Source organism: Gopherus flavomarginatus, chromosome 6 (assembly GCF_025201925.1).
Source record: "Gopherus flavomarginatus isolate rGopFla2 chromosome 6, rGopFla2.mat.asm, whole genome shotgun sequence".
NCBI classification, from domain to species: Eukaryota; Metazoa; Chordata; order Testudines; family Testudinidae; genus Gopherus; species Gopherus flavomarginatus.
In genome coordinates, this window is record NC_066622.1 from 43642501 (window position 1) to 43662213 (window position 19713).

General features: G+C 41.7%; 1 protein-coding gene across 1 annotated transcript; it reads left to right on the plus strand.

Moving 5' to 3' along the window:
* Positions 1 to 5941: 5941 nt before the first annotated feature.
* On the plus strand, positions 5942 to 13043 carry MUSTN1 (musculoskeletal, embryonic nuclear protein 1). The gene is made up of 3 exons (XM_050957941.1): positions 5942 to 6095; positions 11089 to 11209; positions 12295 to 13043. The coding sequence occupies exons 1-3, from the start codon at positions 6087 to 6089 to the stop codon at positions 12399 to 12401; spliced, it is 237 nt and encodes a 78-aa protein (XP_050813898.1). The 5' UTR covers positions 5942 to 6086; the 3' UTR covers positions 12402 to 13043.
* The last annotated feature ends 6670 nt before the right edge of the window (positions 13044 to 19713 follow it).

Sequence of the window (19713 nt, forward strand, 5' to 3'; positions counted from 1 at the left end):
TTTTTACATGTGTTCTGTGTTCCCTTATGTTAAAATGAATGTGCCTTCTGTTCTGGCATGCATTTTGTTGTTTAGAGTTTAAGCACTGAACTTCAGATCTGCTGGTATTAGTTTTTGCTTCTGCATTGGGATTAGTTTCAGTATGTTGACACAGCTCAAGATCCATTTTCCAAGGAGAGACAAGATATGTTAGATTACAGATTTTGTTTATATTTGTAAATGTCACACATTTAAAATTTCTCTCAAAGTTGCACTTACAAGGTGCAAAGGTGGTTGTGCTGCACAGATTTTGCCTTGAGTATATACACACAAAACATACCTGTCATGAAATAATCAAAGTGAATGTTTAGGTATACTCTCTTTGAAGACTTATGTCTGGTTCTGTCCCTAAGTTGCCAGCAGCTAAAGTATCATAACAGACCTGTGGACTTTAGACAGAATTGTCAGTCACTGGTATCAGGGGAATGCCCCACCTCTTGAACTTCAATCATGTTTTATTTGCCTCCACAGTGACCAGTGGTTTAGCCAGAGATTTCCGGAGGCAAATTTCAATCTCTTATTGAAAATTTCTGACTAATTTGGCTCAATTTGTCTATCTGTCCCCTTAGCTCCACTTTGGAGGCTGATGCTCTTGCAGTGGCTGATGCTCCTGCAGGCTTCAGGAAGCAAACTCGGCAAAGAATGCCAAACGATCAAAAGGAAAGAGCTCTCTCTTGCTTCATGCCTTTGTGTGTCCTGTTTAGGAGCTTGCCAGGCTGAGTGTAGTTCACCCTCATAGCATGCTGCAAGCAGAGTCACCTTGGCCCTTTTCCAATGACCAATGAAGAGCCAAGCAGGAATCAAGTAGCCAGAGGCAAGCAGATCCCCTGCCTCATCTCCATGAGGGGAGTGAAGCCACAAGGTCAGCCACTAGATGGAAGATCATACTTAAGTCCCTAGAGCTGTACCAGCAATCATGCTTCTGGTCTCTGCTGCCACCTCTGTAACATCCCTCCTGAGGATTGCCTACTGATAGCTCAGGCTGTAGCCTACAGGGAAAATACTGGTCCATGTGGGACCCCTGCCAGTGGTAGAGGCTCCTGGGGATTCCATTCTTGAACCCCAGTACTTTCTTTGAGAGATCCAGAAGGGACCTCTGTTGGAAAGACAAGATGACAACCCCAGCCTTTTTCAGGGCAAGATCACTAACCCCTTGGAAATATTTTTGGACTGATCCCAGGGCCCAATTTCACTTCTCCATATTAAGCAGGATTATGGGGACAAACAAAATTAGTTTGGTTCCCTGCTCAACTTCATGGGGTGCCTCAGGGCATATCAGTGCAGCAGAAACTAAGCCATAGATCTGTGCTGATTCCTCTGAACATGCACAAACACAAAAGGGGGTGGGGGGAAGAGAAATTCTTCCTTCGTAGAGAAGGAAGGCCAGCAGTCTGAATCAGAGTTAGAGATTCAAATAACAAATAGTTTAAAAAAAAAATCTAACCAGAAGATAGACGCTTTCAGGCAGAGTCCTTGGAGTATTGTTGAACTGTGCTTTAGAGGGCTGAAGCTGCCCTACACACGTTATAGCCAAGATGCTGCATTGGAGCAGGGGTTCTCAACCTTTTTCTTTCTGAGGCCCCCCCCAACATGCTATAAAACCTCCACGGCCCGCCTGTGCCTCAACTGATTTTCTGCATATAAAAGCCAGGGTCAGCATTAGGGGATAGAAAATGGCAATTGCTTGGGGCCCCATGCCACAGGGAGCCCCCCATGAAGCTAAGCGGCTTCAGCCCCAGGTGGTGGGGCTCACGGTCTCGGGCTTCGGCTTTCTGCCATGGGCCTCAGTGAGTCTGATGCTGGCCCTGTTTGATGGACTCCCTGAAACCTGCTCCCAGCCCCCTAGGGGGCCCCAAACCCCTGGTTCAGAACCACTGCATTAAAGGAATGGGGTTTGGGACCCCCTAGGGGGCTGGGAGCAGGTTTCAGGGAGTCCATCAAACAGGGCCATAAAGAAGACTAGGAAAGCATCAAACTTCGGCCACACCCACCATTCTGGGGTACCACACCCTCACATCCAGGCTGTTTTTCCCAGATGGTGCTGCAGGTTGGTGTACCTTGCCATAACCTCCACTTCCTCTCAGCCCAGGAGTCCATGATAAGAGGGACAGCAGCCCGGGTGTGAAAGAACAAGTAGGCAGTAAAGGACCTCTTAGTCTGCTATTTACTATTCTCTACCTCCTCAACATCGATTTTCTAAGGCTAAAAGCGTTCTAGTTGTGCACCAGTCCAAATTCAACCTTGTGTCACTATGAATGTGAACATGGCTCTTTCCTGGTGGTCAGGCATTCGCCATTTCTAACGAGGAGATTTTTACCTGAAACAGTGGCCACTTTGCTATAAAGCCCTCGTCAGACAGCCATGCCTGGGCATGTGTCACCTCTGCCCTCCCTCTGGGAATGAGAACTCTCTGGCAGCATCAGCCCAGCAACAACAACATAATAAATTATAAAGTGCCTTTGGCATGGTCTACTAGCTTTCACAAGCAGTAGTAACATGGACGAGTAGTATTGGAAGTATGGGCCCTCTCACTGCCGAAGGGCTTCTCCCTGAAAAAGAGAGTGGGGACACATCTTTCATGCAGATAAGATGGGGCTTTTCATCACTGAGATAAGATGCTCAGGCTAATCATTTATCAGCTTATGGAAAATTTTATGGGAAGCTAAGGCTCAGAGCTGCTGGAAAAGTAGATTGATAATCCTGACACTTGACCTATAATTCTTTCCTACAGAATCTGGCATGTGGAAATATGAATCAGTCCACAAAGTATAAGAGGGAATACCATTTTACAAGTGGTAGCTGGAACACATCCAGGGTATTAGCACTAAGCCAACTGAGGGCAACTACTGACTTCACCTATCTGTATGACTCCCAGCCAGCTCTATCTGGAGTTAGCCTAGCACTAATTGGGGTGGCAGGCCAGAGGAAGGGGCAAGTCTTTTTCAATTTTGGTCACAATGATGTCATTGGGCATTGCCTAGAGAGGGTACTCTGTGGAGCTCTGGGTAAATCACAGCTAGTTTTCTCCCATTCCCAATATCAAGCAACCCATGGTAATATCAGGCCATGAATGAAACAACCCGTCCGCATCATCAAAATAAAACTTCTCATTCCCCATCCTATTTCTAACCTCAGAACTGGTAACAGAGCAGGGTGCCATGTGAAACATCTGAACAAGTCCCTAAAGAAGGCTTATCTTCACTTTCCCATTTTTACCATTCTACAGACATATTGTGCACTTACATATAGATGTTGGAGTTGGAAAAAAACTACCATTATTATTTGATCTGACAAGTGCTCCCAGGGCCTCTTCCACAATAGTGCTGATATTAATACTAGCTTTAAGGAAGAACGAAACTCATTTGCATCCCTCTGCCTGGAAAATTATTCTGATCAAACACAGACTGACATGATTGGAGTATCTTGGATTCATGACAAACACAGATATATGGTGCAAGCACCTCAATCATAGGCCGTGCTAAGGATGAATCCTATTAGGTATAAGGTGTCATCTCAGAAGAATGTCAAAAGAAGATAAAGATGGCCATAAGGGAAAATGAGGGGGCTCAGAAACAAACTGACTACTTAGTGCAGCCTGTTGGGAATGCTGAACTCCTGTGCATCAGTAAACCAGAGTTCACATGAGACATGTTGGTCATCCAATACTTAGCCAATGCCATTTTTCAGCAGAAGTGTTCTGAATACCTCACTGACCAGCAAAAGAAGGATATATAAAAATAAAATGCATCTTATTTAGAATGTCCATATTTAAAAGATGATCCTGCTTCCAACTCTGGACCTTAGCATGATGAACAGGAAAATTTATCTGAACGTTTTCTTTCTTCCAGTCAGAAGGTCCAGAGATCTGGGCCATCCTACACATAAACAGATCACTGAGAACGGAGATGAAAATCGACATCCAAAGATTCATGTTTATTTTGTTAAGGAAAATTATCTCAATACTCAGAAGTAAGAGAAATTATTGTGCTTTTTCTTCTTAACGCAACCTGTAATTTAGGAAGTAGAATTGAATTATCCTGGCTGAGGAAGCTGTCTCTTCTGAAGGGAGCTTCAGGGGGCTGGCCAGTCCTCTCTTGGCGGGGACTGGCAAATCTGTTTCTTCCCTCAAGCTACAGGCAGCCTGAAGTACCCATTGTAACTGGTCTGTGGATCTTAATAGTTGAAAAAAGGAAACTGTCAGGTAAGCACAGATTTTCCTGTTTGGGGCTGAGTGGTGTAATTCCTAATGAGATTAAATAAGGTGTTTATCAGATTCAGGAAACAAAACAATTTCTTTCATAGTGCAGGTTTTGAATTCTTAACTAGATCAGTTACTGCTTTCAATTATTAAAATTATATCACCGTTTTTAATGTGATCTCAAACTCTGCTTTGGATAAATTACATCAGTAAGGTCATGCATTCAGTTGATTTAAAAAAAAAATCCTGATTTAGTTTTCAGATCTCTTAATAGGGTAAAACTGGAGTGGATTGATACCAGCTTTATTTTCCAGTGTGGAATTACTTGAATCTAACAATGATGCAAAAGCTTAAGATTTGGGAGAATGGAAAGTCTTTATTATACTAAGCCACTGATTTCTTTTTAAATATATAAACAAGGAAATAGACGATTGAGTGTTTATGATGCTATTAGTAATTCATTATTTCCAGGCAGAAAATTAACATAAAAGTCGCATTCTCTCACATGAAGAGTTTTAAGTCTAAAAGCCAGCCAAAGGATATGGAAAGGGAATACAAATGACAGGTAAAGTGGAGATTTGCCACATCTTGATGATTATAGTATGTTGGTATAATGTTTTTATAATTAGTTTTACTGCCTGTGCTGCTTGTTGTTTACTAAACAATATATGAACAAAGCTTGAGAAGACACAAAATGAAGTTGTCCTCAACTAAAGCTATTATTGTTTCAATAAATATCTATTTTATAGCAAAACCATGTTTTTGTATCATTGCAGATTTGAACTTTCCATTTTTAAATTGCTGGTTGCAGATTTTATACTTTGGGTGTTTCTTACTCGCAGCTGATCCAAACACAGAGGTTAAATATTTTTTTCATCCTGAATATAATTTAACTTTAGTATAAATACAATACAATTCAATTCTACTAACCAGAATTGGAACACAATTTGAAATGATTTTTGCTATAACCTATAAATAAAAATTATTCACTGAAAAATTAGGGACATCTTTTTAAAAGAAAAGGTTTGTGATTGCTGACAAAGTACAAAAATAGTTACCTAGGCTGCTTTGTTGTTTTTCATTCTTACTTAACTCTTAACTTCCCATCCTCTTGACTTGAGGATTCAATTTTTTTTTAATTCCTTCTAAAGAGAAAACACTAGCAGTCTTAAGAGCAAAGGAACATCAAGGAAATCAAGTTTTGGCATTGGAAGAATTCAAATGATCAAATAATATCAAGTATTTGAAATGCAACACTAACAAAGAGAACATATTATGGCTGAGACCTAATCAGAAAAGTAAGGTTATCTGGCATCGGACATTGTCATACTCCTAATTGTAGGTTTTATAGCACATGTTACGGTAACACTGGGAGAGTAAGAAACCAACCCCCCCTCCAAATTTGTTTGTCAGCCTTCCCATCAGAAACGTTCACAAAGTCAGAAGAGTCCCTAACAAAGCATTGCCTTTTAAAGTTATAAATAGAGCCCCAGCAGGTTCCCCTGGAAGAACTATTTGTTATAGTAGAGTGTACTGAACTTCCATCCACTCAGTTTCACTACTGCAGCTGTCTCCTCTTGTCAGTTCTGAGCTTCATCCAGGCTCCAGCCAGGCAGGTCAGTAAATTCTACAAACCCCAGTCATCTCTAAGAATAAATCTTTCAAAACAGCAGCCTCTGTCAACCTGAATAATTCTGGGATCTGGTTTGGGAAAATGACCCACCTAATGACTTCATGTTAATGGTCTATATAAGTCCAGAGAAAACCAGGCTGCTGCAGAGTGCACTCGGAGCTGATCCAAGGGAAAAACTGCCTCTAAGAGCACTAATATTGGGTGAGCACCCCAGCTATGTCACAGGTATGGAACAATATTAAATTGGCTGGTGTGTTGCGCCACATCTGACAAATATTGCACTATTTAATGATTCTTCTGGTTAAGTAGTTTGACAGTTTATGCTTTGTTATGTTAATGAAAATTTTCTCAAATCATTGACTTTGCTAGTGACCGAAAAGTAACTTCTCCTATACTGGAACGACTGCAAATTAACACAAGAATGTAAACTATACTTTTTAGCTTTAACCACATTTGTTGAAAAGGAAAGATTTTTTTTCCATCTAGATTGTGCAGATATAGTGATAGATTTAAATGTAAAGGTGATTCCTGTTATACTTTTAGGCTAATCCCAAAGGCTATAGAATGTGTAAATGTGGGATTTTAGTTTATAGGTTTAACTTTTTTGTTTCTTGCTCTATGTCCTTGAGGAGATTTCCTTGAAGTGTTCTGTTCCCTATGTAAAATCAGGCTTCATTATAACAAAATACAGAAAAGCAATGAGTATGAGGGACTACAAGTTCTAGACATAAAGATAAAATAGATGTTTAAGACCCAAAGTACTCACTTAACTTCAAATGTACCATGTAACCAATAGGTTAAAATCGTTCTCCAACTCTATGCATTTTAAGTATGTCTAAGAGTGGCTCAATTTCAGGATTGCTCTGAATGTATAAAGAACCCAAAGAATGTATGCTTGCATACAGTTTTCCTAATGGACAGTGTTTTATGACAGAGCTGAGATGGTAAGAAAGCTTTACAGGAGCAATACTGCAAGGCTAGAGAAAAGAATCCTAAGAAGCATTAGGAAAGAATTCAGTTCTGCTTATTCTCTTTATTCCAAGTGAAACAGACTTGAAGGCAATGTTGCAGATCTTGTAAACTAACACTTTGTGCTATTGACAATTGGAGATAAACCAAGGCTGGATTGTTTTGCCTACTAAGAATAGTTTCTGGTTTAGATCCTGTCACTTGTGACTGGCAAGCAATTGAAAATAGTTCTACTTTTTGCCAGTCACAATAATACCCAGAGTGCCAGCAGGCTGAAGCTTCTTTTCTTAGGCTGTCTTCACTGCCACATGGTAAAAACTACAAGTGCCTTCCTACACTAGGGTTTTACAGTGGGATAGCTAATGCACGTTCATTACCCTGCTATCAACACACACCATTTTTGGCAGTAAAGACAAAGCCTTAGAGTTAGTGATTTCTGCCATGGTAAGTTAGGAAATCTTGATACCTGGCACTTAAGATTTAAGAAGGGATTCCACAGGTGTCATGCTCATTCTGTTCATGAAACCAGTTTTCCCCTGTTCTGGTTTAGAACCTGCACCCACACTAAAAGGCCATGTATTGCTCTCTTCATTGTCCAGTTGTGGGGCTGTGAGGTATATAAATAATTCACACTGCATGACAAATACCAATACAGACATACACAAAACCTGTGCCTATAGTAGATACTTAGCCTGTCTCTTGAATAATCAGTTAATAAATGGCACTAACCACTTGCTGAGAAACACTGTTAAAAGGATTTCTTCTTTTAGGTTTTATGCCTTTTGCTTTCATTGGCTGGCTATATAACACTTTCCCCAGAGGCCTTGAGGACATTTTGGTTCCCACAGTAAATTTCAGTGACATTAAATGCAAGCTATGCTGAGGCATTCTTCTGTGTTTGTAGCCGAGAGAGAACATGCAAGAGTCTCCAGTACAACCAACTTTCCCACTGCCAAAAGTCATGAGGGTGGATGCTGCTTGGAACAGACTATTGAAATCATTCTCACACTTGGGGTCAAGAGAATCCATTCCCCTGAATTACATGGTCTCTCTTTTTTGTCGCCAATCTCTAGAAATTCATCCATTGTCCCCCTTCCAACAAGATAGTTCTCTGTAGTCAAGTATCAGAGGGGTAGCCGTGTTAGTCTGGATCTGTAAAAGCAGCAAAGAATCCTGTGGCACCTTATAGACTAACAGACATTTTGGAGCATGAGCTTTCGTGGGTGAATACCCACTTCCTCAGATGCATCTCTGTAGTCAGTCAGCAATGATTAACTAAAGTTAAAATAAGGAAAGAGGATCTAGCTACAGTGTGTTAGGCTTTTGGTGGTCAAATAATACACAACTACTCTTAAATCAAACACTTTGGCTATTGTTTTTAGTTCTTCAGTTGCTTCTCTTGTGAGGATGGGGTTGGACTAATCGAATTGCATGCCTGTATGTTAGTTACCACTGTGCACTCCATGCCAGAAGGGAGTGGTGGCATCATGTTTGTTATCCTTGAAATAGCACCCTGAAGGCAAGACTTTCAGGAATGATGTGTATAACCGACTGACACTGACCAATGTTGTGTCATTCCTACAACTTCCTCTTTTGATGGTGATGCATTCAGGTATTACCATGCTCATTGGCTGGAAGAAGTCTACGTAGACAAATCAGAACTGTACAACATACAGTACTTGCAAAAATATGGTAAATGGCAACCCTCAGTTACTCCTGTTTCTGCTGTAGGACTTGAGATTTTATTCATCATTTATTTATTCCAGATTATGAATAAAGACACTTAAATATGTTCAGAACCTGTAGCCAATACCACTGATTGCTTGGTTTGCACTACTAAATTATACAAACTTTCTGGTCAGGCAAAAGAAGAGATTAGATGGGAGAAAAAGATATTTTAGTTACCAAAAGACTACTAATTTAATGGACAAATATTTAACCTGGATCAATTAAGTCCAACCAGAAATTTTCTCCAAAATATTCTTGATTCACAAGTCAGTAGAAAGATGCATAAAACAAATTCTAGAGAAATAAATAATGAACACTTAGAAAGTTTAGACTCAGGGTATGTCTTCACTGCGGAGTTATCTCAAACTCTTACTTTGGTGCTGTCCCTAATCTCCACACGCAGAAACCTCTGACCCATGTTTTAGTGGTGCTTTCAACCCAGAGTAGGTGCCCCATCTTGGGCTGCAGGTCAAAGCCCCAGTGAGGCTTTTTTTTGGGTTGATAAGCTACCCACTTTACAGTGAAGGCGCAGGCTAAGGGCACGTCTACACTTACCTCTGGAGCAATCGATCCAGCAGGGGTTGATTTATCGTGTCTAGTGAAGACATGATAAATCAACTGCTGAGCACTCTTCCGTCAACTCTGGTACACCACCAGAGTGAGAAGTGCAGGCGGAGTCGATGGGGGAGCATCAGCAGTCGACCTTCCACAGTGAAGACAGTGCGGTAAGTAGATCTAAGTATGTTGGCTTCAGCTGTGTTATTCATGTAGCTGAAGTTGTGTAACTTAGATCGATTACCCCCCCATGTAGACCAGGCCTAAATCACTGGAGTGCTTGGTAGTCTTCCAATATCTTCCCACAATTCCCCCCATGTGCTCAGAAGGACAGAAAAGTTCTCCCAGAATTTACTGGGAAAGAATCATAGAGCAGCTCAGTTTACTGCGGTGCTAAGAGCCATGTGAGATGACCCTGTGTCATAACTATAAAGGGAAGGGAACAGCCCTCCTGTGTACAATACTATAAAATCCCTCATGGCCAGAGACACCAAAATGCTTTTACCCATAAAGGGTTAAGAAGCTCAGGTAACCTGGCTGACACCTGACCCAAAGGACCAATAAGGGGACAAGATACTTTCAAATCTTGGTGGGGGGAAGGCTTTTGTTTGTGCTCTTTGTTTTTGGGGGTGGTTCACTCTTGGGATTAAGAGGGACAGGACATCAATCCAGGCTCTCCAAATCTTTCTGAACCAGTCACTCACAAGTTTGAAATATGAGAAACAGCCAGGGAAGGCATGTTAGTCTTATCTTTGTTTTCTCAACTTGTAAATGTTCCTTTTTGCTAAGAGGATTTACCTCTGTTTGCTGTAACTTAGAACCTAAGGCTAGAGGGGCTCTATGAATCTGATTACCCTGTACAGTTATTTTCCATCCCGATTTTACAGAGATGATTTTTACCTTTCTTTTTTTAATTAAAAGCCGTCTTTCTAAGAACCTGATTGATTTTTCCTTGTTTTAAGATCCAATCCCCTTGGATCTGGACTCACCAGGAATTGGTGGGGGAAAGGAGGGGGGATGGTTAAATTCTCCTTGTGGTAAGATCCAAGGGGTTGGATCAGTGTTCACCAGGAACTGGGTGAAGAAGTCTCTCAAGACTATCCAGGGAAGGGAGTTAGTATTTGGCAGTGGTGGCAGCAAAACCAGATCTAAGCTGGTAGTTAAGCTCAGAGGTGTTCATGCAGGTCCCCACATCTGTACCCTAAAGTTCAAAGTGGGGAAGGAATCTTGATACCCTGGAAGTCCTAGCAACGCACCTGGGTAAGTGCAGCATCAGTGTAACGACACTAACTCAGTTTACAGGATGGCTACTCACACCTGCTCTAGACTAAATTGGGTGCTCAGACCCAGGTGCTGATCACCTGAGTTAACTCTGCAGTGAAAAGTCTGATGCCTAGGTCAGATTTTACCACAATGGTTCGAACCATTCCAACTTTGGTATGCTGACACTCCTGGGCATCTTTCCCTCAGCATAATAGTTTAATGGACATGTCTTCATATTTGTAAGTCGAGATCTAGATTCCTCTCTTTCTTCTCTTCTTTACTTCCCAAACCTAGACTCAGGTTCCTTAACTACCAGTTTGGTCTTTAGGCGCAAGGCATAGTTTGGTAGATATGATGATAAACCACTTCCACTCCGTCTTTCAAAAGTTACATCATCTCAAGATAATCATAACATAACAATGGTTCTCGGGTTACTAGGGCAAGTGTTTTCAACATCTAGTTCAGGAAGATGAATGTTTGGTAGCACACTTTTTTCTTCTTTGCCATCTATGTGCAATGTAGCTGCCTACTGTTATCTGTATGTGCTGTACAAGGACGCTGATCATTTGTGTGTACAATATAGCGTAGGTATACATGGAATATAGAGTATGTGTTAGATAACAGTTCTAAATGTTTCATCTTTGTCTCTTATATGTTCTGTAACTTGAAATACTGACATCTCCCCATCTGTCAATATTTTTAGGCAGCCCCCGTGAAAAAGAAGCGTCCTCCAGTGAAGGAGGAAGATCTCAAAGGGGCTAGAGGAAAGCTCTCCACCAACCAGCAGATTAAATCCAAAACCTACCAAGTCATGAAGCAATGTGGTAAATCGCTTATCTGTTTACAATACTACAAATGCTAAAGCAATCATCAAAGTAAAACTTGAATTTAACTGATAATCCCAGCTGAAGTGCAAGCTCTCTAAAGAATAGCCAACTAGTTTCATTCAGGCAACCTCCATTTGCGTACAACAGAAAGAAATTTTTCTAATAATAAATGGAGCTTATTCATGTTTCCAAGGAGTACAATATATGCATTAAGGCACATAAATGTAAAACTGGCAGAACCCTCTGCTGAAATGCAGGCGCGATAATGCTCATATATTTTGCCCTGGCTGTGTAGATCACCTGAGAGGAAGGGCAGGAATTGGTCTGCTTCCCACCCTTCTTCCACCAATTAGGTTTTCATTAGCTGGAGCTCATAAGGTGAAAGGCTCTGCAGCAAAGTGAGCCTCTGCCTCCAGACTATACTGACTGAGCATTACAGGCTGTGCAGTACTGCCATGGATTTGACTTCTGGAACATGGGCTAAACCACGTTCTTACTCCCTAATTAATGTCAGTGTGTCTTCCTTGAATAAGCAGTGAGTTTAAAAATGAGTCAGGACTAGAGGATTTGATCCTATGTTGGGAGATGCCTGGGATGTCAGGAGAATATATATTAGCTGTGCTTGGACTACAGGACATAAACAGAGAGAAAGAAGAGAAATATTTTATTGAAATCTCTCACCTGGTGCTCATGGTTTGTCATGAGGAAAGATGGGGTTTAAATCTGAAATCCCATACTCTGAATTTAAAACTCTGTTTTGAAAGCTTCAAATGTAGCTACAGGGTTTCTTTCCTCAGAGGGATAAGTTAAAGATACTGGCCAAGAGGTCTGGCAATTGGACTAAACTGCCTTTGAGAGTCTACAACATTATTCAGAACAATAGTACCATTGTATAGTGTTGAGCAATGCAACTGTGTGTGCTGCAAACCCACACATTTTGTACCACTGACAAGCCCTGAATTTCCATGCATTTGAATGGGGTGATGTATTTCATCACAGAAAAAGTACATGTTCCAGCAGCACAGCTATTATTGGCATAAATCTTTTTCACTGATTGACTCCTTTTGTTCTTCATTTTCAAGAACAAGAGGGCTCTGTGGCACCTTCCATATTCAGTCAAGATCGGACAGGAGGGGAAACAGCCTTTGAGAAGCCTAAAGGAGAGCCACCGAAGAGCATCTTTGACTGATAACCAAGTTTAACCTGTGTGACAAAGATTCCTAATGTAACACTTAATCCCAAATTGCTGTCGCTTATACTAAACTTATTGCTGCACTAGTAAATCAACTTAATTCTTTCAAATTAGTCATTAATTAAGAGGATTCATTTTGTAGGCTACAACTTCTTTTTCAGGGGCAGCTCCAGGCCCCAGCACGCCAAGCATGTGCTTGGGGCAGCATGCCGCGGGAGGTCCGCTGAAGCCACGGGACCAGCGGACCTCCCGCAGGCAAGCCGCCGAACGCAGCCTGCCTACCATGCTTAGAAATGCCTAGAGCCACCCCAGTTCCTTTTATAAGTTTAAGTATTTTCTTTCTTTATTGTACATGCTGTAATGGTTTCAGTAAGAACCTAGTCACTGGACACAGGCTGGCATAGTAATGACCAATTTCTACTTAAATGACGTATGTGGTTTTTTTTTAAGACTTATGTTCCAGACCTGTGATCTAGTTAAATTTCGATATAATCTTAAGTGCAAAACAAGTAAAATAAACAAGTGATATGGATTTGATTTCAATACAATCCCTTCTAACTGTAAATGTTTTTATACTATTGCTATTTTCACAGTTGACCATGTAATTTTGCAAAAACATGATAAAAGACTTCATTTTTATCTGTTGTTTTTTCCTGGTATTTTCCTGTACTTCTGCTTGCCACACTGTACTTCAGGATTATGGTGAGTAAGATGGGTTATTTACTGCTAACAAGTGAGATGAAACCATGTCGAATTGAATACCACACATTCACAACTCTAGACAGCTTTGTGCAGAGCATCAGGGTCAATTTGTACAGAGCTGAATCAAATTGAAAGGATTGGATGGGGATGCAAGAGAAGGAAGGATCATTCAGTGGTTGGAGTGCGAGCATAGAACCTTAGACATCCAGGTTAAATTCTTTGATCTGCCACCAACTTCCTATGTGACCTTGGGAAAGTCACATACTCTGCCTGTGGTTCCGTTCACTCCCATTTGTAAAATAGGCATAATAGCACTGCCTTACTTCACTGCGTGGGATAAGGATAGATACATTAAAAGCTAGGAAGTGCTCATACACAACAGTGATGAGGGCTACACAGTACCTAAGTTAGAGGCTTTATGGATTTTAGAACTATTTAAAAACTATTGAGACAGTTACATTAGGTTCCATCCAGCATTACAAAACAGTGCACTGAAAATGTGACTTATACCAACACGGCTGTCAAGCTGTGACACCTGAAAAGATATTTTAAAAAGAATGAGTGCTGGTTTAACTCATATTGCAACACCTCTATAAATTGATCTAGAATAAGTCTCCTTCCCTATATGTGCAACTTGTCTGCACCAAACATCTTTCAGAATGGCACAGCTATTGCTACTCAGATGCATTGTGACATGCACACAATGGACAGCAGGTGTTCTCAAAGCAGATAAGCCACATTTAAAGTCAAAAGTTCTTATTCTAGGAATACTAGAATAATACATTACATGCTACTGTGCTATATCTTCAAATTCAGGGGAATTAGTTTGGCTAAAATAAGAGTTTGACATAACTTTGAACCAAACCAAGTTTTTCTAAGGCTCAGAATATTCAATACAATACATTTTTTCTAGCCTTTATTTTTCACTTCTATAAAACTGCATTGGTTAGCTTTTGATTCCAGCCAGATTGAAGGAGCCAAAATGGCTTGAGGTTTTCCTCTGCGTATTTCCAGCCTGACTAGAATAAAAAAAAAAAAAATCTATCTAGGGAACTTGTTCATGCGAGGAAGTTTCCAGATCATTTAACCTTGTGAGATCCCCACATTCTTTTTTCTAAAAAGGATTTTACTTCATCTTCTATGAAATATAAAACTTGCCTGTTGAACTGTCCATTCAGATGACAAACACTGATGGGGGATTTTTATTACATGCATGGGCTTTTCTAAAGAGAATTTCCACGATTTCAAGTAGATGAATGAAGACATGGAGAGAACTGCTGACAGGGCGTTATCTCAGAAAGCACCTTTCCTTAATTTTATGATTCAGGAACTTTTTGTAAGTTCATCTCCCCCCCTCAACATCTGAAAACTAGGGAGAATTCTGAGGATACTTAGGACAAGGCTACACTACAATGCTACATCAGCACAGCTGCCCTGCTGTAGTGTGTCTGCTGAAGACACACTATGCTGATGAGAGAGTGTCTCCTTCCAACATAGCACCTGGGTGGACAGTGCAAAACTTGTGTTGCTTGAGGTGGGAGTTGGCTTTTTCACACCCCTGAGTGACATAAGTTATATCGACTTAGGCTATAGTGTTTTAAAAGAGGAGAACAGTGTTTTAATTTGACTGCTTTCCTGTGTGGGGATCATGAGAGATGGAATTGCTGCAGGTCACAACTCAAGTTATCCAGTTTCCTTCATTAATAATGTTAAGAAGCTGGTGAATTGTTAGGCTCTTTTCTTACTCTTTATAAAAACTAAACAAATACTTCCTGATGGATCTTGCAGAAAAGCCCAAGATGGCTCTAACTAGGTATTTAGAAAGTGGCCCAGAGCCTACATATGACTTTAGAGAAACTTCCACGCACATGAACCTCTTAATCATTTTCTCTTTTTATCCTCTCATATAATATGAAGCCACGGAGTCACCAGGTGAAACGAAAGCAGTTAACTGAAAACAAATGTAAGTTTATACTGTAGTACTTCATGTTGTTACAGTCAACCTGTGCAATTCACTGCTCCACTCAGCCAAATTTTATAGCGAGATTTTAAAACAAAGAACTGGAATGGTTAACAATTAAGAATACTATTGCCAGCTAGAAACACCACTGAGTATGATAATTATACTTCCTGGTATATGACTGCCTGAAGGGTTTAAGAAGAAATTTCCACTCCTGCATACAGTACAACTTTGTACAAATGGTTAGGTACATTTACAGGGAGTTTGATGCCTTTTTAAACTGAAGATAAAACCTATCAAATGGAAATTGTGGGGTTTTTTTGCTTTAGACGTTTTAACCATGGTAGAATCAACATGCACTGTATTTGTCTCGCCCTCAAAAAACCTAAGGACAAAGTGTTCCCTTTAACTTGACGCTGCGTGGACATGGTGGTGAGCATGCTCTCCCCCTATGGCTATGCCAGTGCACTCTGCAACACACCACCTTTTCCAATGGGCCAAATTCTCCCTAGGAAATAGGGGAAACTGTCAAACTTCTTGTCCTTTGTTTCCAGAGATAAGAAATGAAGCTGACTCGCTACTGAGCTCTGCCAAAACATCTGGTAAAAATGGCCATTCAATGGCAGTCTTTCAGTAGCAGTACAGCTCTCTTATCCAAGCTGAGCATTCTAACCAATTAATTACCCGAACCACTCAATCTGGCCTTATAAAGAAATGGTACTACCATGGAATTACTGTGATGGAGACAGAGATAGTACAGATCATATACACCTGATACTGCAAAATACCCCATATCAGTTCTTTGGCTTTCTGTCTAGGGTACTAGATGCTCTTCGGTGTATCTGTTAGATACTGGAAAAGCAGATGAAAGTAGTACTGTGCAGTGGCACCCAGGTCATACCCAGTGATCATAAAGGAGGAACAAGCAATATGAGATAACCAGATGACTGCAAGCTAGTTGACAGGTGGCAAAGGAGAAAGAAGCATTCATAGAAAGCCAGATAACATACAGGAAATATAGGCACCAGGCAGATCTAGATGCCAACAAAGAAAGGGGGCATGGAAGAGACTTTGGAGGCTGCTTAGACCCCTGAGATTACAGAATGAGGCCAAAGTACATGCCATCCACTTCTGGCCACCTCTCTTAAGGAGGTGTACATGATAAATAACTTTAGCCAGGCTAGCCAGAAACTTCCAGTGTCTGGAAGGTATGATGGGTTGGATGCTAATCAGCTGTTAAAATTATTTGTAAAACAGGTAAGATGTAGCATGTGGCATATTACTGTAACAATTGGGTCAGGATTCTAGCTGAGTACTGTGCATTAGCATGAGATACCATCATAAACAGATGGTTAAGGGTTAATACCTCTTTTACCAGTAAAGGGTTAAAAAGTTCACCTAGCCTAGCTAACACTTGACCAGAGGAACCAATGGGGGAACAAGATGTTTCAAAGGGAAGGAGGGAAGTTTTTCCTTTGTTTAGAGTTTGTTTCAGCCAGAGTGGAAAAGATCAAGGAACCAGCCTCTTATCAGAGTAGTAAGTTTTAGAAAGGAATAAATAGGTTTATGTTTATTTCTTTGTAACCTGTCTTATGCAATTAGAGGTAGAATCAAATTGAGTATTTGGGTATTTTTTTCTGTAACTAAATTTGTGCCCAGGGGAACATCCTCTGTGTTTTGAATCTGTTGTCTGTGGGAGTAGCTGGTATGCTAATCTCTCCCAAAGTGTTTTCTTTTACCTTTCTTTTCTTTAATTAAAAGCCTTTTTCTTAATACCTGATTGATTTTTCCTTGTTTTTAGATCCAAGGGGATTGAATCTGGACTCACCAGGGATTGGTGGGGGAAAGGAGGGAGGATGGTTAATTTCTCTGTGTTTTAAGGTACAAGGAGTTTGAATCTGTGTTCACCAGGGAATTGGTGAAGTCCCTCTATATTACCGAGGAAAAAAGTAGTGCTTGGGGGATGGTGGCAGCGATACCAAATCTAAGCTGGTAATTTAAGCTTAGAAGTGTCCATGCAGGTCCCCACATCTGTACCCTAAAGTTCAGAGTGGGGAAGGAACCTTGACTGGTGCTCATGACAGAAGACTGGGGGATACCCATGGGAGAAGATGATAGCCCCAGGACAGCAGGAGTCTGGATCAGAGGTCACACACTATGTTTAATAAAGAACTCCTTACTAGGCCTTGCCTGATTCTTCACCACTGATGAAATAATGCCCATTTCTTATCAAATTTAAAATGGGTATGAGAGAATAAATATGTTCTGCACCTCTATTAAAACAATCCTAATAATGGAAGAGAGTAAAGTAATCCTACAACTATATTCGTATGAAAATATAATCATGACTGCCTCGTTGTCCGGCTATACCAGAACTACTACAGGATGTGGTTTAATCAGGCCACAACTTTATTAGAAGTCTTGGACTACCTCACAGATAAGTGTACAGTGCAGGTAAACTCCATGATCATTTCAATATCTACTTAAGGGCTTCTGCTTTTTCCATCATGGTACCCAGCCAACCTGCTGCTGGGGCCTTGCCATCCCCCTCTTGAAGGAGGATTAAGGTGGGCTGTCAAGAAAAGAGGGATGGCTGCTTGCTGTGCCAATCATAGAAGCCCCAAACTCCTCTGTTCCGCTTCTTTAACAAACACCACCTTAACTCCTTCTCTAAGCCATTTATCTGGGCATTGTATCTGTTTCCTAGCAAGTACTTGCGCTGGACATCAGCCACAAGGAGGTGCAAGTAATTGGCTTGACTGCCTCTTCCTCAACCCAACAGAGTTCCCAGACATCTCCTAATGCCTCCTTTAATGTCTGCCAAAAATGTGTCTGCAGCCAAGTCTGACAGGTGAACCCATTCCTCCCAAAATAACTCTGGTGCCCCATTTGCTAGGTCAGAATGCAAACTTACTGACCTTCCTATGACCCCCATGAATTTGGCCTCCTCTCTATGCACATATCTCCTAGCCTTGTCCATCTGGGGCAGAGGGGAGGGGCTTCACAGCTCCCCTCCAGGCCATTCATTGCAATGTATCTGACCAATTTTCACTCCTGGAATAAGTTCCAAGATCGACCTCAAGTCCCTCTTAGCTCTGAGCATTGAGACCATCTCTTTGCAAATTCCCAAATCATTTTCCCCAAGATGCGCCACAATTATATCAGGTGCCTGCTGATGTACAGCAGAGGCATCAGCTGGTCCCATAACATGCCCCCCTTTCTGTGCCAACTCAGGACTGCTTCACTGAGCCCCAGCTGTGAACCCTTGGGCAACTGGGATGCCTGCCTATGTGCCCAATAAACAATACTGTGCCCGCAGACCCATACCATTGTCTGCATAGCCCTTCTTCCCACCGTTGGAATGAAAATACAACAAATTAACACTGACTTCCACATATGTTCTGTAGGTTTCCAAACGCCAACGTGCAATTGCCTCAGCCCTCATACCCAGCTGTGCTGCTGCTGTTGCCACCTGGATCCTGAATGAGTTGAAACCAAATTCCTTGGCTGGCAGCCCCAACCTCATCAAGCCCCGTCTCAATAGCATAACAAACTGGTATGTTGTGAGGGGACTTCCGTCACCATCCCTCCCTAGTCATGTACCATGTATGCCCTCAAAGCCTCCATGGGGCAGACACCAGTCTCACATTGCTCCCCTAGGATGTTGGAGTCACCTTGGCCTCCTTGATCAGTCTTTGACTTTTGCAAGTGTTGTATCACTGCTTGCCCCACCAGTGTACATCCCACAGTTCCAAAGACCTTCCAATGGAGTCCCTACAGGACTCGGGTACTAGCTCGCTGAGCCTGAAAGTGCCAAAAAATGCTGCCCTGAACAAGGCCACCTCCTATCCACTATGACATCTGTTTCCCAGCACCTGCACCAGACCCTTAAGCATGTTAACTGTGATGGGACAACACGTATCCTCCCTCAGGCCATTGGTTCACGATGACCCCACCAAAGAAACCATCAAACTAAGAAGCTGCTGCAAGGATCTGGGTAACTGTTTAATCTACTGACAAACATAATGGCCGATGGTCAATTGGAGATTGTTGACACCATTTGAGGGGTTGCTAATCCACAGTTCCAGCACTGCCAACAGCTGGAAAAACGTGAAACCCCCACAGCCCGATTGCTACATGGAGGAAAGGAGCTATGTTCCCTCCTTTCCCCCATCTCCCTATGATAGGTGCTGGAACTAGGAGTCACACCCCCTGGCTTGAACTGGTTTCCATGATATACAGGGTCTACAGTTTGGTTCAATGGCTCTCAGCACCCCCACTGTACAAATTGTTCCAGCCCCCTGTCCCTATACAGTACTTGGTGATCGAACCTGGTGCTAAGCTGTCTTGCTAACTGACCCTTTCTGCTGCTGCTCTCCTGTCTCTCCCTCTCCAGATGCAGGGTTTGGGGGGGGTTCCCCTCCATTTCTCCCTCTCACTCTATGTGATGCCATGCCAACTGGCCTAGTCTGGGGAAAACGGGTTTCTTCCACACTCTGACCACTTCTGTATTTGCTGCAGCATCTGCCTTTGTCTCACCCCTCCCGCCCTCAAGTTATATAGCCCTTCCCCCACTTAGGGAGTGGTGCTGTCACTTCGGGTAAACAACTTTTTCTGGCCATTGTTAGTTTGAATTTGCTGATTTCC

Excerpts from the sequence above, each read along its gene's own strand:
- MUSTN1 (XM_050957941.1), top strand. Across the intron at positions 11,210-12,294 it reads CCAAGTCATGAAGCAATGTG|AACAAGAGGGCTCTGTGGCA; the intron begins GTAAATCGCTTA and ends TTCATTTTCAAG.